The sequence below is a fragment of the Colius striatus genome, chromosome 13 (genome assembly GCF_028858725.1).
Source record: "Colius striatus isolate bColStr4 chromosome 13, bColStr4.1.hap1, whole genome shotgun sequence".
Lineage (NCBI taxonomy): Eukaryota > Metazoa > Chordata > Aves > Coliiformes > Coliidae > Colius > Colius striatus.
In genome coordinates, this window is record NC_084771.1 from 856,641 (window position 1) to 884,117 (window position 27,477).

Sequence of the window (27,477 nt, forward strand, 5' to 3'; positions counted from 1 at the left end):
GTTCCCGCAGGCTAATGAGCGGCGCAAAGGCAGCGGCAGGCGACGGGGAGCTAGAGGAGGCCCTGCGGCTGTTCCGGCTGGCGGCCGCCATCCGCCCCAGCGAGAAGCTGCGGGTCCGCATGCAGCGGGTGGAGGAGGTGCTGGCGGCCGCGGCGGAGGAGGAGGAGGAGGAGGAGGAAGGCTTTGTGAACGTGTGCGGCAGCGGCCTGATGATCTTCGGGCAGATGCACGAGAAGCTGTTCCAGCATCAGCGGGAAGGAGTCGCCTTCCTGTACCGCCTGCACCGCGAGGGCAGGCCGGGCGGCATCCTGGCTGATGACATGGGCCTGGGCAAGACCATCCAGGTGATCGCCTTCCTCTCGGGCATGTTCGACGCCGAGCTCGTCCGGCACGTCCTCCTCATCATGCCAACCACCCTGATCAGCAGCTGGCTGGCGGAGTTCACCCGCTGGACCCCAGGCCTGCGTGTTAAGGAGTTCCACGGCACCAGCAAGGCAGAGCGCACAAGGAACCTGGAGCGGATCCAGAGGAAGAACGGCATCATCATCACGACCTACCAGATGCTCATTAACAACTGGAAGCAGCTCGCCAGCAGCCACGAGCAGGAGTTTGTCTGGGACTATGTTGTCCTTGACGAGGCACATAAAATCAAGTGCCCCTCTAACAAAACGACCAAGTGTGTGTATGCCATCCCTGCCAAACATCGCCTTCTCCTGACGGGCACCCCCGTGCAGAACAACCTGCGGGAGATGTGGTCCTTGTTTGACTTTGCCTGCCAAGGCTCACTCCTAGGAACGGCCAAAACCTTTAAAATGGAATATGAGAACCCTATTACTCGGGCGAGGGAGAAGGACGCGACTCTGGGTGAGAAAGCCCTGGGGCTGAAGATGTCTGAGAACCTAATGACGATTATAAAGCCGTATTTCCTCAGGAGAACCAAAGAAGACATCAAAAACTACGGCACTGAGAAACCAGAAGCTCCTCTTCCTGAGCATCCCAGCGAGGACAGTGCTCCCGTCATGCCGTCTCTCACCAGGAAAAATGACTTTGTCGTGTGGGTGTACTTGTCACCAGTGCAGGAAGAAATCTACAGGAACTTTCTCTCTCTGGATCACGTGAAAGAGGTGCTGATGACAACCCGGTCACCTTTGGCTGAGCTGACTGTCCTTAAGAAGCTGTGTGACCACCCCAGGCTGCTGTCTGCCAGAGCATGCATCCAGCTGGGCCTGGAAGAGGCAGAGCACCCCGGGCAGGACCATGGGAGCGAGGCAGCTAATAAAATAGATCACCTGTCTGATGAGACCGTGATTCAGGAGTCTGGGAAAATGCAGTTCCTCGTTGGGCTCCTCGAGAGGCTGCGAGAAGAGGGACACAGGACTCTGGTGTTCTCGCAGTCGAGGAAGATGCTGGATATCATCGAGCACGTGCTGTCCGTCAGGCGGTTCCAGGTGATGCGCATCGATGGGACAGTGACCCAGCTGACGGAGCGGGAGAGGCGCATCCAGGCCTTCCAGAGCCATGCAGGCTGCTCTGTCTTCCTGCTCACCACGCAGGTCGGCGGCGTCGGCATCACCTTAACGGCAGCCAGCCGAGTGGTCATCTTTGACCCCAGCTGGAACCCAGCTACAGATGCTCAGGCTGTGGACAGAGCTTATAGGATTGGGCAAAAGGAGAACGTAGTCATTTACCGGCTGATTACCTGCGGCACCGTGGAGGAGAAAATATACAGGCGACAGGTGTTTAAGGACTCGCTGATAAGACAGAGCACTGGTGACAAAAAGAACCCTTTCAGATATTTCTCCAAACAGGAGCTAAGGGAGCTTTTCACGTTAGAAGACACTCGAACATCTGCGACTCAGATGCAGCTGCAGTCTCTGCACGCCACCCAAAGACAGAGCGACCTGCAGCTGGATGAACACATCGCCTATTTGCACTCGCTGGATATGTTTGGCATTTCCGACCACGACTTGATATACACGAGGGAAATGACTCACGAGGAGCAGGTGGAGAGTGAAGAAGCCCATCAGTACATTCAACAGAAGGTACAGAAAGCCCATGAGTTAGTTCAGTTGGAGTCTCAGCTTGGGGACCAGAGGATGGAGGGGATCAGAAACACTTGCGGAGAGATGTGGCGAATACCACCAGAACTGGTCTCCAGGCCAAGGAAGTTGTCTCCGGGGCTGAACGATGTAAGTCGCTTTGTTTCACCACCAGTAGCTGATAAACATGAAAAGGACAGTGTCATTGATCTTACAGAGGACAGAGATGTCCAGGTTCTGAATGTCAGCTCCAGAATGAACTGTCTGACTGTCAATGACGTGGATGAAGAGGGACAGGCACAGGATGTGGCTGGGATGGGTACAGAGCTGCTGAATTCCAGCAAGACGGCGAAACAGTCCGATACACCTGCAGCTCAGCAAAAGCTTGGCTCGAGTGTTGTGCTGTCATCACCAGCTCCTCGCCCTGGTGACACAGACAGCGAGAGCCTCCAGCAGAGACCGTGTTCCCCTGGAAATTCAGACAGCTTGAGCGAGGCAGGGCAGCAGCAGCAGTCCTCTAACGAGCCCGGTACGGCCGATGATCCCAAAAGGTTAAGAGCTGCAGAGCTGTCAGTCTGGGTACTCGACTCGCCTGCTGCCTTGGGGACAGAAGAGAGTTACATCCCTGAGGCAGCTTTGGCTCGTGCAGGGCCAAGCTTATCAAACATCACGCCAGAAATCCATGCTGGGCTCCAGATGGCTCGTGTGTTGGAAGACAGCTTGGAGGACATGTCTGTGCCTTCTCTCCAGGATCAGGTTGATTTCAACCTGGTCTTGGAGGAGTCTGAAGATGGGGGGCAAGATGCCTCAAATAGAGAAAGATCACGGGAGCACCTACAAAAGGAGAGCTTCCAATTAAATGCAGAAAGCTCCTGTGAATCTCCAACAAAACAGTCTCCCACAGAAAGCAGGCTGAGTGAGAAGAGTAACTGTGGGAAACCCTGTCCCAGTGTGGAAGAAGAGCCAGGGAGCGAGGCCTCAGAGGAAAGCAGCATTGCCTTTTCTTTTCGCACCAAGAAAGGCCCAAGGATTGTCTCAGACAGTGAGGATGAAGACTATTCTGGTATGAACTTGGAGGAAAATCAGTCTCAAAACAGGTCCTTCCTCTTGAAGAGCCCTCTGCATCCATTTCTGGAAAGAGTTAACGCATCCACTCCCAAATACGACAAAAGTATAGCAAAAGCCATCTTTTCTCCCCAAAGAACTAACACCAGTAACAAGTCTACTGCTTCCAGGCGATCTCTGATCAACAAGGTGGTGGATGAGGTGGAGGATATTGGAGAAATCATGGGAACCACTGATGAAGAAGACGATGATGACGGGGATGAGGAACAAGATGACCTGGTGGAAGATGAAGCTGAAGAGTGTAGCGGGGAATCTGCCGAGCCCGAGGAGGAACCTGAGGGAGAAACACTCGATACAACTGAAGAATCCTTCCATCTCACCAATGTGCCCTCTGTGCAGTCTGAAGTAGAGGAGACAGAGTCATCTCAGGAGGAATCCACTGGTGATGCTGAGCTCCAGTCGAGTGAGCAGATGGACTGTTTCACCCAGGAAAGCATCTCGGCCAAAGAGGTTGCTCAGAGTTCCTCTCCTACCACGGGCGATTACGATACCTTGGTGGACAGTGGGAAGAAGCTTCAGGGTGATGGAAAGCTGCAGGAGGCATTGGACTGCTTCCTGCAAGCCCTTGACATAAAAGGTGGCGACCCTGAAGTTATGCTTATGACTTTAAACTTGTACAAACAGCTCGCCCAGAAGTGAAACCCGTGTGACTTCAAGTACAGTCTCACTTTTCGTTGTTAAATGTTTGTCTTGAGCCACATCACTGAGCTGGCTGAGGGCTGCAATGTGCACTTGTGAACCAGTTCAGCGCTTCGTCCTGGGTGGGAAGACAGCCCTAAGGTTCTGGTTGTTGGGTGCTGGGGAAGGGACTTCACTGGGGACTTGGTTCACAAAGATGAAAACATTTCATGCTCCTGTCTTGTTATTTAATAAAACCACCCCTTTATGTCCAGTCCCCTCTCCAAACTTGCAGCCCTTCACCTTTCTGCCCCCAGCTTCTCTGGCTGCCCCAGTTGTCCGCAGCAGCCACGTGCAGCCTGAGCTGGGGCTGCTCTCGTTCCCCTCTCCTTGCCTGGACGTCGGCTGGTTTGTCTGCAGGAATGTTGCCCCGTTTGGGTGAGCTGGATGCTGCTACAAAGGAGAGGGCAGAGCTGCTGCAGCCTGGTTTGAACTTGGTCTGAGAGTGGATTTGTTATGCAGGAGCAAAAAAAACCTGCCAAAGTGGGTTGTTGCTATAAGCCCTCCTGGCACTGGAGGCCAGCAAAGGCCCGATCCCAAGCATGGTGCTGCAGGAACTGCTGCTCAAATCCCCACCAGGCCCCTTTATTTTCCTCTGAGTAGCACAGCCAAAGCCTGTTGAATAAAGCCAGCAAGTGGGGGACAAATATTGGTTTTAAAGATGTGAGCTGCTTCTCTTCTGGTGAGAAAGCTCTGTGACTTTTCCCACACCATTTGGCTGTGGTTGATAAAGTGTTTCTCTCTGGTGCCATAGGCACAGTGAAGGCAGACAGTGGCTTCACAGCTCAGAACCATGTTAAAACCAGAAGGACCTTGTTCTGGCTTTTAGCCATGCTCTGCTTACCTGAGTTGTCCCTCTGCCACCACACTCGGTTAAACCTGGCCTGGGTGTGCTCATCACTAGGACCATCTTCTGTAGGGTCCTTCCCTGTCACTTCTGACTCTTCCTCACCCCTCCCACGCCCATGCAGTGCCCAGGAGGTGTCCTTTCTGTGAGGCAAGCATGAGGGATACTTTTCACACCTTGACCAGTTTTGTACTTTTTGGAGAGGAGCCTGGTCTGCTGACTTGGCATCCCTTGTCCTAGGAGACAAGACAAACACCAGCAAGGATTCTGTTGGCACAGGCCAACGTGCTTTTGCTAACAGGCAGAACAAAGCTGCAGTAGCTTGGAAACAAGCAGTTTATTCCTAGAGCATCTCTTGGAGGCCACACCTGCCTTGTACTGCAGAAAGGCTGGTCTGCCTTTCATCACAGGCTATTAATGAACTACAGCTTTGCAGTCAGTTGCTGGCCTCTGCATTTTCCCTTACCAAACAGTCCAAAAAGGGTGGGAGGAGGGACCTGCCCTGCTTTCAGTCTCACCTCAGCTTCTATACAAAGTTGGGGCAGGCCTCTTGCTCTCAATGTTTTCTCTCTGAGCCTGAGTTATACAATTTCTTCCCCCAGCTCTGAGTGGGCAAGAAGCAGCTTTAGGTGTGGGTAACTGTATCCAGGAGGCCCCCTTTCCCCTACTCTCCTTCCCTGCTTGGTGATGGTGCTTCCAGCCCTGCCCTGATCCACACCTCTGGGCAACAGCAAGAAACCAGCTGCCTGCCCAGGGCAGTGGCCACTTGTCCTGTCTGCTGCCTGCCCTGTACTTAAAGGACCATCCTCTCAGTCAGAGTCTGAACCCTTGGAGCAGAAACTGCAGCACAGGAGCTGCCTGCATCCTCACTATTGAGGATGAGGATCAAGGTCCTGGGGAATCCCTCTCTCTTTCTGGATCACTTACATTTAACATATAAAAACCTGAGCACCTCATTCAGGTGGACAAATCATTGTCTCCACAAACAGCAAAAGCAAGAAGCTGGCCTTCCAGGCCAAGCAGGTTTCAACAACGGTGAAAAGCTCTTATTTCACCTTTTCCAGGGAAAGCTTGACCTCCGTAGGCAGGGCCCTGTCCTCTGCCAGCTGTAAACTGTGTGTTCTGCCACAAGGGCACGGATGGCCGGCTGCCTCCAAGCATGCTGATGGGTCTGACCAACCTTGCTCCAGGGTTAAGGTGTCTGGGATGCTCTCAGGATTCAAGCAGTCAACAAGGTCACAGTCATTCACATTTTATTTTCTGCCTTCCACCATGATAATGTGGTACCCAAACTTTGTTTTGATGGGGGGATCAGTATACACTGGCTTGTCCATGCTGCTCACGGGCAAGGCGAACGCTGCTTCCTGGAATGGTCCCACCATGGAGCCCCTGGTCATCCAGCCCAAGTCTCCCTGCAAGAAGGAGCCATCACGTCAGGCTTTGCGAATCTCACCGCAACAGTGACTTCATCAGCAAGGAGGGCAGGTTACGTGGCCATGGGACAGGTGCCACGTCCCGGCAGCATCTGTGTTGGCAGCGTGCACCATCAGTGGCAGAGGGCAGAGCTCCTCACACGGGGCTGCCCCTTGGCAAGCACCGCCTGGCTAAAGCTCTGCCCTGCTGCCACCAGCATCCTGCGCCTTGGTTCTGCCGGGAAGGGGCATTTACAGCTGAGTCACTGGCACCCGCCTGGGCCTTTGCCTGGCAGCTGGAGCTGCCCCAGACCCCTGTTTGCCCACCCCATCGGGACTGCTGCAGCTGTGTCTCTCCCAGCTATTGAAACAAGCTGCAGGGGGTACCCGCGATGGACCTCCTTGCAGCGGCACCCCCGGGCCGTGTGGCGCCTCGTACCCCTTGCCTGGCCTTGTCCTCGCTGTACTGAGCGGCGACCTCGCTGAAGCGCTGCCCGGACTTGAGCTTCTCCATGGCCTCCATGGCTTTGCCGTGCTTTTCGCACAGGATGTGCCGGACCTGCGAGGGGAGCAGAGGGGGCCGCGGTGGGCGGGCGGCCCGGGCGCTGGCTGCGGGGCAGCTGCGGGATGAGCCGCCGGCCCGAGGCTCCCACCCGGCCCCGCGCTCACCTTCACGGCGCTGCCGCCTCCCTTCGGGCCCTGCGCTTTGCCCTCGCTGCCGCCGCCGCCGTCAGCGCCTGCGAACGCAGCGCTGTGAGACCGGCCTACGCCGCCGGCCCCGGCCCCCACACCCCGCCGGCCCCGGCCCCTGCTGCCTCCAGACCCCGCCGGCCCCGGCCCCCGCTGGCCCCGGCCCCTGCTGCCCCCACACCCCGCCGGCCCCGGCCCCTGCTGGCGCAGACCCCGCTGGCTCCCACACCCTGCCGGCCCCGGCCCCCGCTGGCCCCGGCCCTCACACCCTGCCGGCCCCGGCCCCTGCCGGTGCAGACCCCGCTGGCCCCCAGACCCCGCCGGCTCAGACACCGCCGGCCCCGGCTCCCGCTGGCCCCGGCCCCTTCTGCCCCCAGACCCCGCTGGCCCCGGCCCCCACACCCTGCCGGCCCCGGCCCCGCTCACCCTTGCCCGCCTTGCCGCCGCCTTTCCCTTTGGGAGCCATCTTGCCGCCGCCAACCCGCCCCAAGCCCCGCCCCGGCCGCGCCTGCGGTGCTCGGCAGCCGGGGCTGTGCCAGTGTCCCGCAGCAGCCCGGGCTGCCCCCAGGACCCCCCAGCCGCCAGTGTCCCGCAGCAGCCCGGGCTGCCCCCAGGACCCCCAGCCGCCCGTGCCCCGCAGCAGCCCGGGCTGCCCCCAGGACCCCCAGCCGCCCGTGCCCCTCTGCGGCCCTCGACCCGCCCCCGGCGTCCTGCAGGTTCCCCGCTCTCGGCCGTGAGGCCGAAGAGGCTTCGTGGCCCCGCGCTTGCCAGCGTCCCCTCGTCCCAGGGGGTGTCCGCGGCGGCCCGTCCCCCCCCTCCCGAGCCCTTCCCCAGAGCTCCGGCCCCCGCGCAGCCCCAAGAACCAGCAGGCACAGGCAGGGTCAGCGGGGAGCGGTTTTACCAAGCTGGCGAGGTTTAAAAAGTACAACATTCCGCAGTGGGGGCTGTCACTGCTGAGCCCGGGGCTGTCAGCACCGGCCGGGCTCTCCCCGGGCACGGGAGCTGCTGCTCCCGCAGCGGAACAGCCGCAGAAAGGGTTCTGCGTCCACAGCGAGGGGACACAACAGCCTGGGACGAGCCTCAGCCCGGAGCTGCTTTGCTTGGCTGGGAAGGGCCTCTTCCTCTGGCCAGGGCGATGGGCATCTCCATCCCATGGCCCAGCCCTGGCTCGGCAGCCAGGATTCACCCCGGACGTGTCTTACCCGCCAGCGGATGAGCGCTTCAGCTGACAGCCGTCCTGGGGTCTGTAGGAGACCCCTGCCACGTCCCAGCTCGTTCTCTGGCTCCTGGCCCACCGCCTCCACCACCACTGGTTTCCTGAGCAGTCATGTGCAAAACGTACCCATCACCACAGAGCTTCCCCCTCCCATCCCCATCCCCAGGCCATGTCCCCGCTGTGCCAGCGCCGGGAGGGCCGGCTGCTGTGGGATGGAGACCATGGAGATTCGATAGAACTTTTGTTTTGTTTTGTTTTTCCTGAGTTTCTCAGCCTGGATCTTAATTACAGGCTTAAATCTGCAGCCCCGGGAGAGCGGAGGAAGCAATGTGCAAGTAACAAGAGGGAGAGGGCAGGAGGAAACCACAAAGACAGTGCAGCCTCTTTTAGCATCAAATTCAGCATGAGTGCGTGGCTGGGGAGGCATTTGTGGAGGGCTGAGTTCCCCGGGAGCCCAGCCACTGTGCAGACCTCCTGGGCATGCAGAGACCCCACTCCAGCCCAACCCTGGCCCTTGGAGGGATGTAGTGCTGCCCAAACCCATCTGCATTGCTCTCCCCCACTCACAGGAAGGCTGTGGCACGCTAAAGCTTGCAGAAATAGATCAAGGAATAAAGCAGAAATCTCCCCCAACCCCTCATTTCTCTGTCAGCTGAAGCCTGACCCTTCCTCTGCAGCTACAGACACGCTCGTGTGTGAGCTGGGGCTGACCTTTCCCCCCAGTGCTCCCCTCCTCCTGAGCTCTGCCCTGGCCGTGGTGGCTGTCCCTGCCCCGCTGCCCCTCACCATGGCCTCTGTCACCCACTACCGCGGCTCCCTTGCCAGAGCCAAGGTAGGAAGAAGCAGCTGAAGGTGAAAGGGACAGATCCCACCCTTTGGTACAAACCATCCCTTTGGCTGAGCCGGGCAGCATGGCACATGCCAACCTCACAGCCCCAGCACTGCCACAGCACCTGCCACCGCCACACCGATGGGCACACACCGTGCCGGGTCTGGCACATGGCTCAGCAGCACATCCCGGCACACAGACACTCTGGGGAGTGCAGCCTGGCTGACACACAGACACTCTGGGGTGCGCAGCCTGGCTGGCACAGGGACACTCTGGGGTGCGCAGCCTGGCTGGCACAGGGACACTCTGGGGAGCACAGCCTGGCTGGCACACGGACACTCTGGGGAGCGCAGCCTGGCTGGCACACGGACACTCTGGGGAGTGCAGCTTGGCTGACAGCTCGGGGCTGCAGCGGCTGACGTGGCAGATGTTGGTGGGGATGCTGTCGCCGGGCCGTTGGGTGCGATGCACAGAGCAGAGCTGGGGACCGGCCTCCCCTGGCAGCGCGGCTGCCCCAGCGCCTCCTGCAGCACAGGGACACCCACACCCCATGTCACCCACAGCTCACAGCGTGGCGTGGTCCTGCTGGTGTGGGGAGGCTGTCGGGGAGCAGGGAGGCTGTTGTGGTGCCGGGAGGCTGTGAGGGCATGGGGAGGCTCTCAGGGCATGGGGAGGTTGTTGGAGCACAGGGGGGGGGAGCAGAGAGGCTGTCGGGCCTGGCAGAGGCCACCCTGGGCTTTGCTTTTGGACCAAGAGTTGAGGAGCTCCAAAATGCAGCATTCTGGGGGCTTTTGAGGGGCTGGATTTAGGCTGAAGGTGGCGGTGCTGCCTGCAGACCCTGGGGTGCTTGTTGCCCATGTGCTGGGGAGGATGCTCGGGACGATGAACGGGAGCCGTGTGTGTCTCTGCCGCAGCGGCCTCAGTTCCAGCCGGCCCCTGGATGTCTTCCCAAAGTACATCTCCATGGATCCAGCCGAGCAGGCACCCAGGATCTTCCCTTGGGAAACTCAAGGTACAACGTCACGTGAAAGAGAATAAAACATCATCACCACTGTGCGTTAGAAAAGCCATTTAAAGTACCACATGCCAAAGTGACCAAACAGTTTGAAGCTGTGGGCGCTGAGCGACGCTGGGGGCCGCAGTCCTGCTCTGCTTCCTGAGCTGGCGCCTTCAGTGCCGGGAGCCAGCTCAGCCGGGACGGTCCCAACCGCAGTGCCGCCTCTTCCCTCCAGGAAAGGGCCCAGCTCCAACAGAGACACAGGCCCTTGGGCTCCCAGTGCTGCCCCTCCGCCGGCAGCTCTCCGAGGAAGGAACAAAAGCAGAAGCAAACCCTTGGCAGGACACACGGACTTGGCCGGCACAGCCCACCCGCAGCAACGCTCCCTCTGCAGCCGTCCCCAGCCCTTCACGGCCAGAAGGGGCCACACGAGGTTAGGGCTGGCTTTTGGGGCTGTTTGCACCATCTAGCTCGGGAGCAAACTCCATCATGACCCTCCGAGCCAGCGGGTTTGTGGTCTTGAGCAGTTCTGCGGCAGATGGCCGGGTGCCAGGGCTGGTTTTGCTGCCCTTCTTCTGGAGCAGCGCTTTAAAGTCTTCGTTCCGGCTGGAGGACCTGGTGCCGCTGCCCGCTGCGGCCGGTGGCTCGCCGCTCAGGGACCCTGACGTCTTTATGGGTGAGTGGGAGTTGGGCCGGCTGCCAAAGGTGTCACCAGGCTCCTTCCGCCCCAAGACCTTCCTCTTGGACCTAAAGCACGAGAGTCACATGGTGGGAGCAGCCACGGGCAGGAGCTGCCACTGCTCCCAACAGGGTGAGGTGCTGCGGCACAGGGCACGGCGCCCGGCTGGCCGCAGCTGAGCCGGCTCTGCTGGGGCACGAGGACAGCCCCTGGCACGGCAGGTGAGAGACCCAGCTGCTGGGAAATGCTCTCCTGCCAGCTGGGTCGCGCTTGCCCAGGGCTGAAGCAGCAGTGGACCTCTTCCCTGGGCTGGTAACACAGCCTGGCTGCACGTCCATGGTGCCGAATCTGGAGCCCTTGAGGCAGCGACAGGCTGTGCCCGAGTCTGAGCATCAGCCCTGGTGTGGACAAGCGAAGGTGTCACGGCAGGGGACACACTGTGCCTGGCCCGGTGACAGGGCAGGGGTGGGGGGCTGTGCCTGCTCAGGGCCATACCTGTGGATCACGGTGAAGAGATCCTCCGTGGTGCGGGATGTCACGAACACGTCGTCGTCCTCCTCTGCGATGGAGTCGGCTGTCTTGTCACTGACGAAGCTCTTCTCCGTGCCAGCCTCCGCCGGGGTGCCTGCAGGGGAAGGCAGCTGTGAGTCGCCCTGTGTGGGCATGGTGGGACCCCATGTCCCTGGAGCAAAGCCCACCCCGGGAGCGGGGAGCCCCTCACCTTGCTGCATGGCAGGGTCCCCGGCTCGCGCCGCGCCTGGGCCCTCTGGGGATGGCAGCTCCTCCTCGGCGTCGGGGCTGCAGCAGGTGGAGTCGGTGTCCAGTGTGATGATGGGGCTGGGGGTGGGTGGCTGCTCCCCCCCGCCGGCTCCCAGCTGCGCCGGCGCCGGGACGAGCGGCAGGTAGAGCACGCTGGGCTTTTTGGGCACTGGGGGTGGCACCTTGGCCTTCCTCTGCTCCCGCTCGCTGGCACAGCTCCGCTCCAGCCGAGGCTCGTCCTCCAGGCTGCCCTGTGAGAGCCGCCGGGGTCCCACTGGGGTCTGAGCCGAGGGGAGCTCTGCTGGACCCCTCCTCAGCTCCCCTTTCTGCAGCACTGCAAATCCATCCTGTGGCAGCCCCTTCTCCTTGGCGGCCGTGGGGGAAAGGGGACCCTCGTCCCGCAGAGCTGGGGGCTTGGGCAGGATGCTCAGGGGCCGCTTGGCCAGCGGCGGCTTCTCTGCCACGGGCGGCTTCACCTTCCTCTCCGGCGCCGGGCAGGGACCCCGCGCCGGCTCCTCGGCGTGCTCCGGGCTGTCGGTGCCGTCCTCCGGCTCCGAGCGGCTGATGGAGCGGAGGCGGACGGAGCGCAGGTCGGACTGCGTCACCACCGGCATGATGGCAGCGATGGGGCTGCTCTTCTGCGCCAGCTTGGCGCCGAACGTGGAGTCGGAGTGGTGCCGGCTGACCTTCGTCTTGCCCTTCAGGGAGATCTTCAGCCCCGAGAGGTCGAGGTGGGCGGGTGGTGTGAGTGGCAGGTCGAAGGAGAGCCTGGACTTGGGGCTCCTTTCCATGGGGGACGTGGGGGGCAGGGAGGACTTCCTCTCGGGGACCAGCGGCCTCACCCGGATCTGGTGCGGGGAGTGCCCGAGGATGGCGGAGGTTGGGATGGTAGGGGTCGGGGTCTCCGACTGGCTGGAGTACCCGCTGGACGGGGACATCAGCCCTGTGGGCCTGCCCGGGGACGAGGTCTTGAGGTCTGCCTCGGCGGAGAGCTGGGAGGGCGTTGTGGCCCTGGAGACAGAGGGGGACGCGAGGGACTCGGAGCTGCCCTGTGCCTTGGCGCACTCGGTGCTCGTGGTGCCCGTGGCTGTGCTGGAGCCGGAGAGGGATCGGTAGGGATCGCCCGCCTTCCAGTCCGCGGGGTGCCACTGGTGCGGGGCGGCCGTGCCGTCGGGCTCCCTCCCCGCGCTGCCCCGCGGGTCGGCGTGCACCAGCCGGTGGCCCTGGGGCTCTGCCGGGATGCACAGGCTCTTGGGCCGCTGCTCCTTGGGCAACGCCAGCCCGGGCCCCGCAGCGGAATCCTCTTTGATCAGAGAGACGCTGCGCGTGGGCGGCGACGGCTTCTTCTTGGCCTTCTTGAGGGAGATGCTCTTGGAGCGCCGCCGCCGCTGCCCCTCCTGCTCCAACCCCAGCGAGACGTTGTCGGTGCTGGTGCTGCCCTCGGAGCTGGCGCTGGGGTAGCCCAGAGCGTAGTTGGCGCTGCCCCGCCGGGTCTCGGCGTAGGCGATGTCCACGGAGCAGAGGGAGCCCGAGTCAGTGGGCACCGACAGCGACCGCTCACGGAACCGGCACCCTGCCCGCTCCACCTCCAGCCGCGCCGGCTCTGGCTCCTCTGGGCTTCCCGGCACGAAGTTCACCTTGGGTCCTTGGCCCTCGCCACTCTGGCCACCCCCAGCGGTGCAGGGCGACTCTGGCATCGAGCCACAGAAGGAGCTGGGCCCGTTGCTGCCCACGTGCTCCTCCATGGCGATGAAGAAGGAGGTGGCGGCCATGGCGGGTGAGCCGGGGCCGGGTGATGCGATGGAGCCACCCGGTGAGGTGCAGGTGGGTGCCTGGCCCTGGGCACCGGCGGGGCTGGAGGGGCTGGTGTAGCTCAGGCCACTCCAGGGCGGGGGGAAGGGGGTGGCCGGGGGTCCGTTGCAGGCGCCGGCGCAGGGGGTGGCCACACTGTCCATGGCGGCCGGCGGCAGGCAGCAGCGGGCCCCCAGGTCGCTGAAGGTCTTCCTCAGCGGGGCAGAGAGGGGCTGGGGGGCGCTGATCTGAGGCACCTTCACCCCGCTTGTGGCCTCGGGCACGAAGCTGCAGGAGAGGGACTCGGCGATGGGCCTGTGTGCGTTGGACGTGGGGCCGTTGGCGCTGCCTGCGAGGAAAGAAGCAGCCCAGGTGAGCATCGGCCCGCTTTGCGCTCTGCCAGTGGGGCAGCGGCACGCTCCTGCCCCCTGTGCCGTGGGGCCAGGACTGGCCCCAGCCTATGGCCAATCTCTGCGGCTGCATCTCTGCCCAGGTGTGAAACGTGCCTGGGAGGACGGGAGGGGACAGCTCGATACCTCTCACCAGATTCTCTCCTGCCGCCTGTACTGGCCTGGCCGTAACCCCACTGGGGACAAGCCCTGGCCTGTGTTAACTCTCGAGCCTGGGATCTGGTGGCTGGGATATGCTACGGGCAACTTAGCAGCCATGTCATAGCACGTCCATCCGTGGGCATGGCCGCCCAGGTTGGGGTGGACACAGTGGCTGCCAGTGCCATCTCATGCCAGCACAGTCCGGCTGGGGAAGGCCGTGGGCACCCCGCTCAGAGCACAGCCTGAAGACTCAGACATGGGATGCTGCAGAGGGGCTGAGTCCCGACTGGCCTTGAGGGCAGAGCCACAACAGCTCTTTGGAGGTTTGGCCACTGTCATGGCAGAAAACCTTCCTCCTCCCAAGTGACAATTCCTCTGGTACAGCGGGTGCTGCCGCTCCTCCGCCTCCCAGCACTGCCTGCCTCCAGCTTCTCCACACCTTCCGCAGGTGACGGCACGCCAAGGGCCCTGGGCTGGGATGGCTGCTGTCCCCACGGTCCCACCCTGGGCTGTGGCCATGCAGGGAATGCTGCAGGCAGCTCACAAGCACCAGCAAAGACTGGTTTGCCGTGGCCCCAGCACCCTGCGTGCGGGGGCTGACACAACAGGGAGGGTGAGCAGGTGGCAGGAGCTGCCAGGGCTGAGGCTGCTGACTCCTGTCACTAGGAGAAAGTTTGGTGGCCCTCCCACTGGGGACCCCAAGCTGGGGTGCAGGGGCTGTCCCCCATGCTGTGCCAACCCTAGGGCCAGCCCGCTGTCCCCTTGGTGCCCCAGGAGGGGGCAGAGCCAGCACGATGGCCGGGGCGTCCCTGGGGAGCCTGTCTGTGCCCAGGCTGGCTGCCAGCCCCTGCTGCAGCTCTGCCTCCCGTCAGGGCAGCTGTGGCAGCCCGGGCACTGCCAGGGCACGGAAGTGGCTGCGTGGTTCTCGCCGTCACCTTGGTCTCGCAGTGACAGGTGAGGGAATCCGATAACGGTCCGTCTGCGCCGCAGGGTGGACTTGGGGTTGATGGCGGTCTCTGTGTTAAACAGGGAGTGCCGAGCACTGGCATGCCTGGCAAGGTGCTGCCCTGTAGCCAAAACAAACAGGCTGTACATGGCGGGTGCCAGGGCCGGGGCTCCGTCCCCCAGCCTGGATGGTGACGGCGGGCAGCAGCGTGGGATGGCAGGAGGGGGTGAGCCGTGGCGGGGGAGATGGAGGCTTGGCGGGCACTGCCAGGCGGCGAGAGGATGGCGATGCCACGGATGGAAGTGGGATGCAGGGAAAGCTGCAGGGACCGGCTCTGGAGTCACAACTCAGCTTCCTTGTCCGTGGGGCCACACTGGCGCCGCGGCTATGAGGAACAGCAGCGCAAGGAGCATTGTGGAGGGAAAGGGCAGGAAGACATCTTTGCCCTTCAGGAGGCGAGTGCTGCTCAGGCACTGGGCCCAGGCTCTGGCCTGGGGCAGCGTGTGGCACTCGTGGTGCCAATGACCTGTGTGGGCAGGCCCAGGCTGCTGGGAGCTGCAGCCCCGAGGGCATGAGTGGGTGGACAGCGGATGGATGGGTGGGGGGACAGACAGGCAGGGGAGATGGGCTGGCTGTATGTAGCACGGCAGGAGCCAAGGAGGCAACAGAACTGGCTGGCTGCGTGGCACAGTGCGACATGAGAGCGGATGGTGGCGATGGTGGCGGGTCAGACGCACACTTGCAGATGGCAGGAGAGGTGTCTGGGCATGACGGATGCCAGCATGGCCCTGCTGTCCCCTGCTCTGCCCCAGCACCCACGGGCTCACAGCCCCAGCCCCCCAGTGCCACAGCCCTGCCCGCTGCTGCTTGGCACTGGGGCTGCCGTGTGCACCTCCTCCCCCCCGGCACTGTGGTGCAGACGCCTTACCTGAGACATTGATGGGGACGATGTTGGTTTGGATGGAGCAGGACTGGTGCCACTGCTTCTCCTCCACGGTGGGCAGGGGAAAGGCCCTGCTCCAGGCTGGCTGCTTGTCGGGGCTGGTGGGGAGGCTCAGGGAGGCGTCAGGCAGCTGTGCACCCAGCGCGGTGGTGCCTGTGGTCTCTTCTTCAGTCGCTCGCTGGCTGGGGGGCTGCGGGAGGAAAGGTGTGTGACCCACCAGTGGCACAGGGGTGGGACACCAACGGGCCCCCCTGGTCTTGCTGCCCAACTGGCCACGGCAGCTCCTCTTCCCCGGGCGCCGCCGGCACCGTGCCGCCCTGCCCCACCGCCCCAGCACTCACCATAAGCACGAACTCGAGGCGCTTGGCGGGCGGGGGTCGGGGTGATGGCTCGGGGGAGGCGTCGGCGGGCGAGTGACCAGCAGCGCGGAAGGTCTGCCCAGTGACTCTGCTCTCCGTGTACTGCTCCTCATACTCCTCTGCAAGACAAATGGTGCCTGGGATCCTGCTCCAGCTGCTGGCTGGGTTGGGGGGAAGCTTTCCCCCCAGGGCAGGAGGAACATGGAGACACTTGTGGCTGTCCCCAGGCTGGCTGTCCCCAGGCTGGCTTGCCATCCCAGCTTAACAGCTTGGGAAGTGGGGAAGGGAGAGCCAAAGGAGGAATGGCAGCTCTGGGGGGCAGCTGAGGCAGCACTGAGACCCCAGCAGCCCACCCCACTCCTCCCAGGGGGCTGGAGAAGGACGGTGGGGATCCTGCAGGGCAGCAGGGCCCAGGCAGGGACAGCCAGGAGGGAACTCAGCATCTCCCCATCCTGTAATTGTTGAGCTAATTAATGCCGGTCGTTATGGCCTGGCGGAAACCAGGCCTGCTCAGGCCAACTTAACGAGATTACAAGCCGGGAGAAGGCTGGGCTGCTGATCTAATCAATGCCTGCAGAGCATCTGAGCTGAGGCCGCCTGATGGGCTGCTCCAGAAATTGGAAGCAAACAAAATCAACGTCCATGCTGATCTGGTCAGACAGAGCAGCAGCTGGGCCCCCGAGGCTCTCGTGGGCAGCACCGTGCCATGCTGGGGCCATGGTGCCACCCTGGTGACCAGTTGCTTTGCAGCAGTGACTTGGGAGCAGAGACCAGAGAGGGGCTGAGACCCCCCCCAGCCTGGGACCCCACTCCTTGGTGAGGTCTGAGGAGGCATTTGGCCACGTGGACGTGGGAAGTGACTGTGCTGTTTGCGTGGCAGCCACATGCCTGGTGCAGCCCCCATCCCTGCACCCTCTCCCCACCTTGCAGCAAGCTCTGGAGGTTGAGCTGGGCCTCCTGGTGCAGCTGCTCCATGCCCGGCGGGCGCCCGGCCGCTAGGAAGACGTTCACTGGTTGCTGCCATGACAGCTTGGTGTGGGTGGCTTTCTTGCTCTCCAGGTCCAGGTTAGAGGTGGCTGTGGGCAGGAGGGAGCCGTGAGAGAGGGGCGGGTGGCTTCCCTGTGGACACGGTGCTGACACTACACACTCATCCTCTCCTGGGTGTCCCCAGGAACCCGGGGACAGGGGCGTAGCTGTGTCCCATCCCAGCAAAGCCACCCAGGCAGGCGTGACCAGAACACACCCCTGCTGCTGTGCTGGGGGCCAGACACTCCCCTCAGGCAGCCAGAGCAGGCCAGGGAAGGGAGCAGGGTGAAATTGGGGAAGGAAACAAGCCCCGTTGCCCTGGGTGACTGCTTGCCCGCTCCTGGGCACAGGAAACACCTCGAGCTCTGGTGAAGCAACCTCCTGGCTGCAGAAGAGCAGAAGTTGCAACCAAAAAGGAGGGAGAGAAACGGACACGGTGCTTTTCACCACAGTGGTTTCAGGCTGCTCGGAGCTGTTAAGGTGCCCTGCCCCTGCAGACACCTTACAAAGGCTTACAAAGGAAACCTCTGTGGGGACAGGCCAGGCACCTGCCCAGACCCTCTGAAGCACCTACAGCAATGGAAGAGTCCCTGGGAGAAGGATTTGAGCTCTCCACGGAGCTGAGCAGTGCTCTGGCAAACAGGCTTTGCCATGGGAAGCCTGTAACCCTGGCACGTTGGCTCTGAGCAGCGCGAGCCCGAGCGGATGTGGGTTTCCTCCCCAGCGCAGTTTCCAGCGAGGCCGAGGGAGTGCCAGCTGAGAACCAAGCCTGACCCGGGCAGCCGAGGCAGAGAGGGGGTTTGTGAGCATTAAACGGGCTGATGCTCACCCCTGGGGATTTAGGGCCAACCCTTCTCCAGCTGTCCTGGTGCAGGCAGAGGGAGCACTCACTGCGAGGTCCCATGCCCACTGCCAGCCACCCAGCTGGGTGTCACCCCAGAGACAAGAGCCTGATGTCCCATCAGCTCATCTGATAGCTGGGAAGTTCCTGCTTAGTATCCAGCACCACTTCATCTGCTTGGCTGGGAGGATGCACATCCCGAGGCCGACTCCTGTCGTGGAGGGAAGAGCGGCAGGCGCAGGGTGCGAGGGGCCAAGGGCACTCTGGCAGGCTGTGCCAGTGTGCCACCCCATCCTCACCCCCACCTCCACTCCCCACCCCCACCCCCATCGCTCAGGGTGCTCCTGTCACCAGCATAAACCCTTCCCCTGTGCTCCCCGCAGCACACGGGGCCTAGGGGTGCCTGTCCACAGCTGCCGAGACGCAACCACCTCTGCTCACAACTCCCTGCGCCACGCCAGAGCCCGGCTGGGGCAGTGCCAGCCATCCTGCCTGCCTGGCTGGGGGATAACAGCCCCAAAACGGGGCCAGGCTCCCCAGAACCCCCCCACACAAGCTGTGCCCCCCTGTCCCCGCAGCGCTGGGACCCATCCTGCCCACCCTTCCCCCCGCAGCCGCTGCCGGAGCACAGCGCCTGCACAACGCCCAGCACCCCAAAGCAAGGTGCCACGTCCCCAGCCTAGTTACTTTTATAATTTGTGTTACCATAACGACGTGCCTTCACACCAGGCTGCTTTGCCTTTTCTTTTCTGTCTGTTTTTTTTCCTCCTTTCTCCTTTAAATAATTTGACTCGTTTCCATATCAACCGAGAGGTGTCGGGGCGTGTGCGTGTGTGCCAACCGCGCTGCAGAGCCCCACGCCACGGGCGCTGCCACGCAGCTGGGGTGATGCTTCCCTGCAGCCTCCCAGCCTCTTCTGGGAACGGGGCTTCTCCTGCCTGATGCCTGCTGGGGCCATGCTCAGAGGGGTCAGGGGTCCCGGGAGTCCCTGGCCTCTGGCTTGCCCCATGTGCCCCCAGGGATGGCAGCCGCCTGTGTGGCTGGGAATGGCACAGGGTTGGGCATCTCACCAGAACCCTGACTTTTGGGGCTGCAGGAAGGGAGCTGGGGGCATGAGGGGACAGGGATTCCACGTTCACCTCCATAGACCCCAGACCCACTCTCTTTGGTGGGGCAGGGGATGTGCTGCTGCCCCGCTTCTGAGTGCACCCCAGCTCGCTGCACCCCTCTGCCCAGCTGGCACAGACCCAGCATTCAGCCTCACTGGCTGCCACTGCTCCTCATCTGCTGCCCACATCCCCCCGGCTTGCCACCCCCACCACCCCCGCAGCAGCTGCGCCGTTTTCCCTCCCAGGACACCCCCAAAGCACAGCCCCCAGCCTCCCCCACCCCAGCATCCTGCCGGGAGGCAGCCCTTGCCACCCTCCCCAGAGCCACGGTACGGAGCTTACCTCCTGGGCCTGGCCCCGCTGCCGGGACACCCGCGGGCACCCACCCACGGGCCCCAACCATGTGAGCAAACCGCAGCCCCGAAACACGGGGCCGCCCCGGGGAGAAACGGAACTGAGCAAGGGGAGGCCGGGACCCTGCCCTGCCCTGCCCTGCCCGCAGGGCTGCAGGCAGTGAGAGGGCAGCAGGACAGCTGGGCACACGAGGCCAGGCGATGGGGGTGGCGGGGGCCCTGCTGAGAGGGCTGCCCACCCTCTGCACACACCCACTCACTTGGGAACGCAAGCGAGCCGGCGCCGTGCTGAGCCGGGGCTGGCAGCTGCATCACCGAGGTGCTGGTGGGGCTGGACTCGTCTCCCCAGGAGGAGATGGGGTGGGAAAGGGTGATGGGCCAAGCACCCCCTTGGCACAGGCACCGGCACCGGCACCCCCAACCCGTGCCTCGTGCTCGCGCTGCCCTGCCAGCAACAGCCACCCAACGCCTGGAGTGGCTGGGGTTTGCTCCTCAGGAGCTGCTGCTCTCAGACTGTGTTGGACACGGCCCCAGCAGCTGCTCAGGGCTTAGTGTCACAACGCCATGCGAGGAGCCCCCAGCACAGCCCACGGCGGGGGCTGGTACAGCCGCATCACTGCCCGTGTGCCCAGGCTTGGTGCAAGGGCAGATGTGGGATGTGGGCACAAGCTGTGGCTGCCAGCCGCATCCATGGGGCTCAGGCTGCCCCAGGACACGGCAGCAGCCGGCAGGAACGTCGTGCCCGGTGCCCTTGGCGGTGACCCTCCTGCCGAGCTTATCAGTGACAGGCTCAAAATACAAAATGCCTCTGAGGGGGCCCCCACCTCGTGGCAAATGCCTGTAGTGAGCGAAGGGCACCCTGGGAGAGCAGAGCTGGGGGCTCCTCCATGCCACACATCCCTAGCACTCAGTCTGAGACTTGCTGCTGAGGGAAACTGAGGCACGACTGGTGGGGAGACTCACCCCGCATGCATCAGTCCCCTGTCCCTGCCCCGGGGCTTGTGGAGGGGAGCAGGAACTAGGCCAGCCCTGCCTGCAGACGGGACCGGGCACGGGAGGCCAGAGGCGAGGGCTGCCAGAGGCTGCTCCTCACATGTGCCCCTGTCTCCCAGGAGTCTGTCCCCACCTCAGAGCTGCAGGCTGGCAGCAGCGGGCTCTGCCCCTTGCCCCGGGGGTGGAAGCAGGGGAAGCAGCCAGCAGCGCCGCAGCAGAGTCCAGCAGGGCTGGTCCTGGACAGGCTGCCCTGGTGCGAGTCAGCCCCGCCACGGCTGCAGCGGCTGCAGCCCGAGGCAGCACACGGCCTGGGCCGCCGCGGGTGTGCGAGGAGCAGGGCTGGAGCCCACGGGAGTTCGCTTCGAGGGGAGCTCTGCTTCGCTCTCCCTGGGGAGAAGGTCCCTGCATGACCCCAGCTGCAAAGCACAGAAGCCTCCACGAGCATCTCCCCGTGACACCCCCACGCCGCGCAACCGTCCTTCGTTACCTACTGCCCAGGCACCCCGGATCCACAGCGAGATATTCGACAGAGCCATCGGGAGCCGGTTCGGTTCAGGCCGGAGCTGCCATGAGACGGCGGCTCCCGCTCGAGCTCGCCACCAAACTTTTCCTTCTCAGGCTCGCCCAGAGCTCGCGGGCAGCGCCAGCACCACAGCCGGAGCTGCTCGGCCCCTTGCAGCCAACGCAGAGGTACCACAGGAGTGATGTAACGGCAGTGGCAGGCGATGCACCATCAGCAGAGCAGCCATGGCAACGGGTACCGGCACGGCGGCACGCAGCCGGCCGGAGCACAGGACTGCCGGCTCGGAGGCTGAGATTGATCCCGATGGCAAACCCTGCTGATGCACCGTAGTGCTGGTAACTTATGCCGCCGGCTTTGAGCAAGCGCCCGGGCCTGCTGCCGGCACCGCGGCTGCTCGCTGCCGGCGTGTGCGGCTCGATGACATTCCCTGTGGTACGGAGCCAACGCACACGCTGCTCTGCGACGAGCGGGGAGGAAGAGAAAAGAGCAAACAGCGGGAGCTGGCAGCGGCCGCAGAAACACCTCCTGTCCCCAGCTCACCCCCCGCTGAAGCCGGAGCCACCGGCCCCGCTGCCCCGCCGGCACGCGCAGCAGCACCGGCACAACACGCACCGCAGCTCCGGGCCTGATGCCTGCCTGGGCCCAAAACACATCCACATGACTCCTCAGGGAGCGTCCCCGTGCCCGGTGCCAGGCGGGGGAGGCACTTAGGGGCTGACCTGCCACGAGCGCTGGCCATGCCTGGGCAGCAGTGTGCCCAAGATGCGCCTGTGCCCTGTCCAAATCCGGATCCTTCCCAGGGCATCGTCCCTCCGTTACATCTCGTGGGTACATCTCCGAGGCAGAGGTGTCCTTACAGACACCTGACCTGCTGCTGGTTGAGGCTGGAGGGGCTGGAAGCTTGTTAGGGGGGTGCTGGTGCCAGGACCCCGACGTTGCCCTGCGCAGCACGTCTGTGTGCTCCTGTACAGGAGCCCAGCAGCCTATGGGGCACTGAGGAGTAACCACTCTGCTAGAAACAACGTGCAGGAGGCTCTCAGCTCTTTTCACTCTCTTCCTTAAATGCAACCAGCTGATTTTTGTACTGACAGGAGGTGAGAGCACTGCAGAAGTTGCTGGCAAGGGGGGTGGGTTTGGCAGCTCTGAGGGTCACTGAGGGTGGGGAGAAAACTGGATCCTGTGAGAGGTTCCTATTAAAACCACTCTCATCAGAACAGTGAATGATGTCACTCATGGGCTCAGAGTTAACAGTGTGCTGGGGCACTCTGCCTGCCTGGCCCTGGGATGAGATCTGGTTAGACAGACAAAAGCCCCCTTTTCCAGAAGGATCTCAAGTGATCCATCACCTTCACCTCACGCCCTACACAGGGCAGGGGCAAAGTGGCCTCGTGTGCTCCCCATGGAAGGGTGAGACTTGACCCGTGCAGACAGAGCCTCCTGCGTGCGGCAGAGCCTCCTGTCCTGCTTGAGGCAGAGCCTCCTGCACTGGCCAGTGGTGAAAAGCAGTGCTGGGTCCATTGGGCTGCGGTGGCGCGAGCCGGGATGTGGAGGTTTGGGCAGGCAGGGGAGGAGTGTGTGCTGCGAGGAGGCCTTGGCTGGTGAGCCTGGCACAGGAGGAGCCCCGGCAAGCCATCCGCCTGTGCCGCGGGGACAGGAACTGCCCGTGGCCACGCTGGCAGCGGGGCTCAGCCCGGCACTGCTGCTGGCCAAGATGAACTCACGCCACTCCCTGCCAAGTGACCGAGAGCCACTGCTCCCGACCACAGAGCTGCAGCCCCGGGGCTGGCGGGGGCTGCTCTGGGCTCTCATCACCCCCCTTTGCCATCCCTGGACCCAGGGCCCTGCAGCAAGCCATCAGCCACGAGCAGCACAACCGGGCCCCTCGCAGCCCCTCTCCCAGCCCCACCTGCCCGGCTTTCCCCTCAGATTGCAACCTTCACGTGCCTCCCAGCCCCAAAACATGGGCACGAGCCTTTCCCAGAGCCCCAGGAAAGCCCTCAGGGCAACCTGACAGCCCCAGCCAGTCCTGGGCACCCTGGCACAGCTTATCATTGGCACTGTGGCCAAGGGCACCGCAAGGCCGGTTGCCCGCAGGTTTCCCCCCGGCGATGCCCCCGGCCTGGCTGGGGCTGTGTGGTGGCACAGGGATGCCCGGAGGAGCCCCCACAGCTGTCCAGGCCCAGGGGCTGCCCATGGCTGCAGCCCCTCGCTGGGCAGGGGTGCTTCCAGGAAAGCGCCGCTTCCCCTGGGCCGGCTGGTTTTACACTCCACAGGGCCGGGACAATGCGAGGAAGTCGCCTGAGAGGGGAACGTCGCCAGGCCCCAGGACAAAGGGGCCCGAGACATGAAATCAGCCTCTGCAGGAGCAACGGCGAGGGCCCCGCTGGCTGCTGCGTGTGCCGAACCGTGCTCCTGCGGTCCCCGCTCCCGCCACCAGCCAGTGAGAGCTGCCAGCAGGGTACAGCACCACACAGCCAGGCAGGATCTGTCCCAGCAGGGTTAGCCCCAGCCCGAGGAGAGGCTGGCGGGACACGTGGGTCAGGGGGCTCTGTGCTTCTCTTGCCTTGTCAGGGCATAGACACCCCAATGGGCTGGGGAACGGTGGCGAGGGTCTGAACGGGAAGGGGACACACCACAGGCAAGGCCATGCTGGGAAAGGCGGGACAAAACCTGTGCTGCCGGATGGCACCGACCCCGTGGCCATTGCACAGCCTCTGGAGACGACAGCCCGTGCCCCACAGCTCACCCCAATCTGGAGTCTCGCCCTGCAGAGCGATTGGAACCTGCACACTCCGCTGCCCCCGCTGCCTGCTCCTCTCAGAGCCGGCTGCCTCGCTGTCCGCCCCTGCCCGCACTGCCTGCCTTACCTGCCCTCTGCCAGGGTGCCAGGAGCCACTCTGCCTTGGCCATGACCACGGGTGCAGGCAGGAGGGTGCCTGCACCGGCTGCCCAGGAGCCCTCACTTCAAACCTAGGCCGCGAGAAGTGAGCTTCCTCCGTGTCCCTGCCCCGGCCAGCGCCAGCTCCAGCTCCAGCCCACCAGAGGAAGCGACCAGGAACTGGCTGTTTGAGTCAGAGCACAGCCCATTGTCCCAGCCCCGGCCCCTCTTCCTTCCCTGCCACCAGCCCTGGGGAGGGATGGCGGAGGGGCTGTGGTGTCGCACCCACCAGCGTACGTCTGTGGACCCTGCAGAAGCGGTGAGTCGGAGCAGAGGGGCTCATCCCTTCCCCATACGGCCCCACAGCAGTGCCCAGAGAGGGGAACACGGCAAGGACAGGCTGAACTCCCCCCACTGTGCAGAGTCATGGAGCCAAACATCCCCCAGCCATGGCTGGAGCAGCAACCGGCACCATCCGAAAGCTGCGGTGAGTGGGGAGGCTCATCCCGGCTCCTCCCCCAGCACGGCACAGGAACACTCCTGCGTGCCCCATCCAGAGCAGCCATCCACATTCTGCCCTGGAACTCAGCTCCCTGGAGCCCACCGCTGCCTCCTGGATGGCTTGAGCTGCCTTTTCCCTCCAGCCTCCTCACATTTGCCAGCTAAAAAAGTGAGGGGACCTTCCTGAATTCACCTGACTTTGTCCCAGAAGCTGCAAGAGCCCCTCAGAGCTCCCTCTTGCTCTGGCTCCTTCTAAAAGCTGTGAACCAAGGCTCCTCAGGGACCACTTTACCAGCACCCCAGGGCTTTGTAAAGCTGAGCCTGTTTCTCCCTGAGGATGGAGGCCCGTGGGAGCCAGGGACTGCAGCACAGACAGCAATGCAGCCCCCAGCCCTGGCTTACTTCACCAAGTGTCTTTGGTGCTGGGAGCACGTGCCGTGCCAGGGCCGGTACCATCCACCCCTGTGCCAGGCACCTGGCACTGCCACACACCCAACTGATGGGATGGGGAAAAGATGGCAGATACCAGCATTTTCCCTCTTGCAACTCAGGCAGCACTTGCACGAAGCTCCAACAGACAGGGAGGACAAGGAGACCTGCCACATGGCTGGTGCTGCTTCTGGAACTCTGTCTAACAGTTCTAGTGCTGGCGGAGGACAGATGCAGTAACTGCAGAGCTGCCTCCCAGCCCCACCAGCCCCTTGGACATAGACACTTACAAACCCATCACATGGGTTCCAGCAGCCTACGAGCATGCTGCCTTCACTGACCAGCCCCTCCAAACACCATCACACTTGCAAGCCAGCAGCTCAGGAGCAGCCTGGGCTCAGGAGCAGCCTGGGCTCATGAGAAGCAGCCCAGGCTCACGAGAAGCAGCCTGTGCTCAGCAGCAGCCCATGCTCAGGAGCAGCCCATGCTCAGCAGCAGCCCAGCAGCAGCCCAGCCTCAGGAGCAGCCCATGCTCAGGAGCAGCCCATGCTCAGCAGCAGCCCAGCAGCAGCCCAGCCTCAGGAGCAGCCCATGTTCAGGAGCAGCCTGGGCTCAGCAGCAGCCAGGGCTCAGGAGCAGCCTGGGCTCATGGGAAGCAGCCCAGGCTCATGAGAAGCAGCCTGTGCTCAGCAGCAGCCTGCTCTGCTCTTCCAACATGTGAGGAGGGGTGCAGGGAGACGCAAGTTCCCACCAGTGTTAGAAGAGCATCAAAGGTCGAGCGGGCAGAGCTCAGGTTCACACGTCCCAGATTCAGGCAGCCTTTCCCAGCCTGCTGGGACATGAGGAAGGTTGGATTTTAACAATATTAACACTTTCACAGTGTAAAGACCCCTCTGTACATTGCTCTGTACACAGGGCGAAAGAATGACCCTGCCCAAGACGAGCCTCCTAGTACCACAGGTCCCTGCGCGCCTCTGCCCACCCTGCACCCAGCCCCACAGCAGGGCTGCTTCTTATCAAGTCTCAGCTGCCTCCCCTCTGCAGATAAGCTCCAGCCTGGACCCACTGCCACCTCTCAGCCATGCAGCAGCTCAGGAATGTGCAGCACTCCCAAGCCTAAACGGCCTCAGAGCACCCAAGTATTTGCCCCAGCTTCACAGACAAGCAGGTTTCGAGTGGTGCAGTGCCAAATGCAGCTTGTCCCTGCTCCCTGCAGTCACCCCAGGGCTGGCCAGGCCCCGGGAGGAAGGTCTGCTGGGTCTCCAGGCTGTCAGGGAGATGTGCCCTGTGCGCCAGGACAACGGCGATCTGGCACAAGGGCTGTGCTGCAACCCCCCACGGGCTGTTCCTGCAACCCCCCACGGGCCCTTCTGGCAGCAGGGGGAGGGTGATTTGCAGCTCCCAAGAGTCCCTTTGATGATGCAGAAGAGTGATCGGCTCCTGTCCCCCCTGTCCCCCCCTGAGCCACACCAGACATTTGCAAGGGTGGGAGAGGCAGGTGGGGAGCAGCCCAGCAGCCTGTAGCCTCCCTGGGTCCAGCCACTGCCCACCTCCTGCACCCTCCCAGCCGGGAGCCAAGGGTGATGTGCTGGGTACTGACCACAGCATCCCTCAGGACCCAGCGGAGCAGCATCCTTCCCAGTCTCCCATGCAACCCAAAGCTCTCTTGCCCCGTTTCAGTCATTCGCAACAATCGCTACAACAGCGGGTGCAAAATTAGACAGAGACAGGCTGTACTTCCACCCCCTCTGCCCGCTAATTATTAAGCTATGACAGTCACTTGGGCTGTGACAATCACTCCCCATTTTCTTGCAGCTTCTAAGCAATTTTCCTGAGGTCTCTCCCAGGGCTGGCACCTCCCTGCTACCGTCTGCACCACCAGGGCTGGCTCTGGAGCAGTGGCTGACCAAAAGGCAGCGAGTGCTGCAGTGGGGGCCAGCAGAGCCTGGGACACCTGGGGACACCCAGCTCAGCCAGGGCCCCAAGCTAGGAGCTGAGGCAGACCCCAGCCTCCCCAGCCTTCTGGTGTTTCCAGGAGCTGGGCTGGGTCAGGCAGGGGAGCTCCAGTCCTGGATGTCTGGACAGGGCTGCTGAACTGCCTGGGCCAGCCAGGTGGGGACAAAGGAGTGACCAGACAGGTCCTGCTTGTCTGACCCAGCCTTTTCAGAGGGCACCTGCACTCAGCTGCCTGCTCCCGGCTCCCAGCGAGCCCTCTGCTAGCCCTGCTCCCCACAAACACCCCGGCACATTTACAGGGCTTTCTGCCTTCCTCAGGCAATCTGTGGCATGGTGTCCCTCAAAAACACCCACAACCTTCACCATCAGTGGGAGAAAGGGGCTGGGGGTGCAGGGGACTAGGCAGGCACAGGCTCTCTGCCTGAGCAGGACACAGCTCCAAAGCCAGCAAGTGCAAGGGCTTCCAGCTGCCCAGGGCTGGCTCCTGCTGCCTGTGGAGGCTTCTGCTGCCAGGGGATGGCTCCCCATCATTTGAGCTGAGCCCCAGCTACTCAGGGCTAGCTCCCCACTGTTCAGGGCTGTCTTCCCACTGCTTGGGGATGGCTCCTGACTGCTCGGGGATGGCTCCCCACTGCCCAGAGCTGCTCCCCAGTGATGAAGGCTGGCTCCCCACTGCTCCTTGCTTCTCGGGGCTGGCTCCCCACTGCCCAGAGCTGCTCCCCAGTGATGAAGGCTGGCTCCCCACTGCTCCTTGCTTCTCGGGGCTAGCTCCCCACTGCCCAGAGCTGGCTCCCCAGTGATGAAGGCTGGCTCCCCACTGCTCCTTGCTTCTCGGGGCTAGCTCCCCACTGCCCAGAGCTGGCTCCCCAGTGATGAAGGCTGGCTCCCCACTGCTCCTTGCTTCTTGGGGATGGCTCCCCACTGCTTGGGGCTGGCTCCCCACTGCCCAGAGCTGCTCCCCAGTGATGAAGGCTGGCTCCCCACTGCTCCTTGCTTCTCGGGGATGG

At 63.0% G+C, this 27,477-nt stretch overlaps 3 protein-coding genes across 7 annotated transcripts in view; 1 reads left to right on the forward strand and 2 right to left on the reverse strand.

The window, feature by feature from the left end:
• Positions 1-305: 305 nt before the first annotated feature.
• Positions 306-4,037, forward strand: ERCC6L (ERCC excision repair 6 like, spindle assembly checkpoint helicase). The gene has a single exon (XM_010202761.2). The coding sequence runs from the start codon at positions 321-323 to the stop codon at positions 3,801-3,803; it is 3,483 nt and encodes a 1,160-aa protein (XP_010201063.2). The 5' UTR covers positions 306-320; the 3' UTR covers positions 3,804-4,037.
• Positions 4,038-5,925: 1,888 nt separating this feature from the next.
• On the reverse strand, positions 5,926-7,277 carry PIN4 (peptidylprolyl cis/trans isomerase, NIMA-interacting 4). The gene is made up of 4 exons (XM_062006789.1): positions 7,218-7,277; positions 6,771-6,838; positions 6,541-6,660; positions 5,926-6,101 (listed from the first exon to the last, which is right to left on the reverse strand). The coding sequence occupies exons 1-4, from the start codon at positions 7,255-7,257 to the stop codon at positions 5,943-5,945; spliced, it is 387 nt and encodes a 128-aa protein (XP_061862773.1). The 5' UTR covers positions 7,258-7,277; the 3' UTR covers positions 5,926-5,942.
• A 395-nt stretch (positions 7,278-7,672) lies between these two features.
• The window catches only part of NHSL2 (NHS like 2), a 31,547-nt gene continuing 11,742 nt past the window's right edge, over positions 7,673-27,477 (reverse strand). For 3 of the 5 annotated variants that reach the window (XM_062006730.1, XM_062006729.1, XM_062006727.1), the window contains exons 2-8: positions 16,785-16,937; positions 15,844-15,980; positions 15,488-15,692; positions 14,549-14,680; positions 11,234-13,411; positions 11,008-11,137; positions 7,673-10,580 (exon numbers count right to left, since the gene is read on the reverse strand). In XM_062006730.1, coding sequence (XP_061862714.1) covers positions 10,268-10,580; positions 11,008-11,137; positions 11,234-13,411; positions 14,549-14,680; positions 15,488-15,692; positions 15,844-15,980; positions 16,785-16,836 — 3,147 coding nt within the window. In that variant the 5' untranslated portion in view covers positions 16,837-16,937 and the 3' untranslated portion in view covers positions 7,673-10,267. Of the gene's footprint in view, positions 10,581-11,007; positions 11,138-11,233; positions 13,412-14,548; positions 14,681-15,487; positions 15,693-15,843; positions 15,981-16,784; positions 16,938-23,573; positions 23,730-23,873; positions 24,028-27,477 lie in introns of those variants that run through there. The other 2 variants (XM_062006726.1, XM_062006728.1) reach the window with 2 other exon arrangements.

Excerpts from the sequence above, each read along its gene's own strand:
- PIN4 (XM_062006789.1), bottom strand. The coding sequence starts at position 7,257 with ATGGCTCCCAAAGGGAAAGGCGGCGGCAAGGCGGGCAAGG. Across the intron at positions 6,661-6,770 it reads GAGGCGGCAGCGCCGTGAAG|GTCCGGCACATCCTGTGCGA; the intron begins GTGAGCGCGGGG and ends CTCCCCTCGCAG. Across the intron at positions 6,102-6,540 it reads AGGACAAGGCCAGGCAAGGG|GGAGACTTGGGCTGGATGAC; the intron begins GTACGAGGCGCC and ends TCCTTCTTGCAG.
- ERCC6L (XM_010202761.2), top strand. The coding sequence starts at position 321 with ATGGGCCTGGGCAAGACCATCCAGGTGATCGCCTTCCTCTCGGGCATG.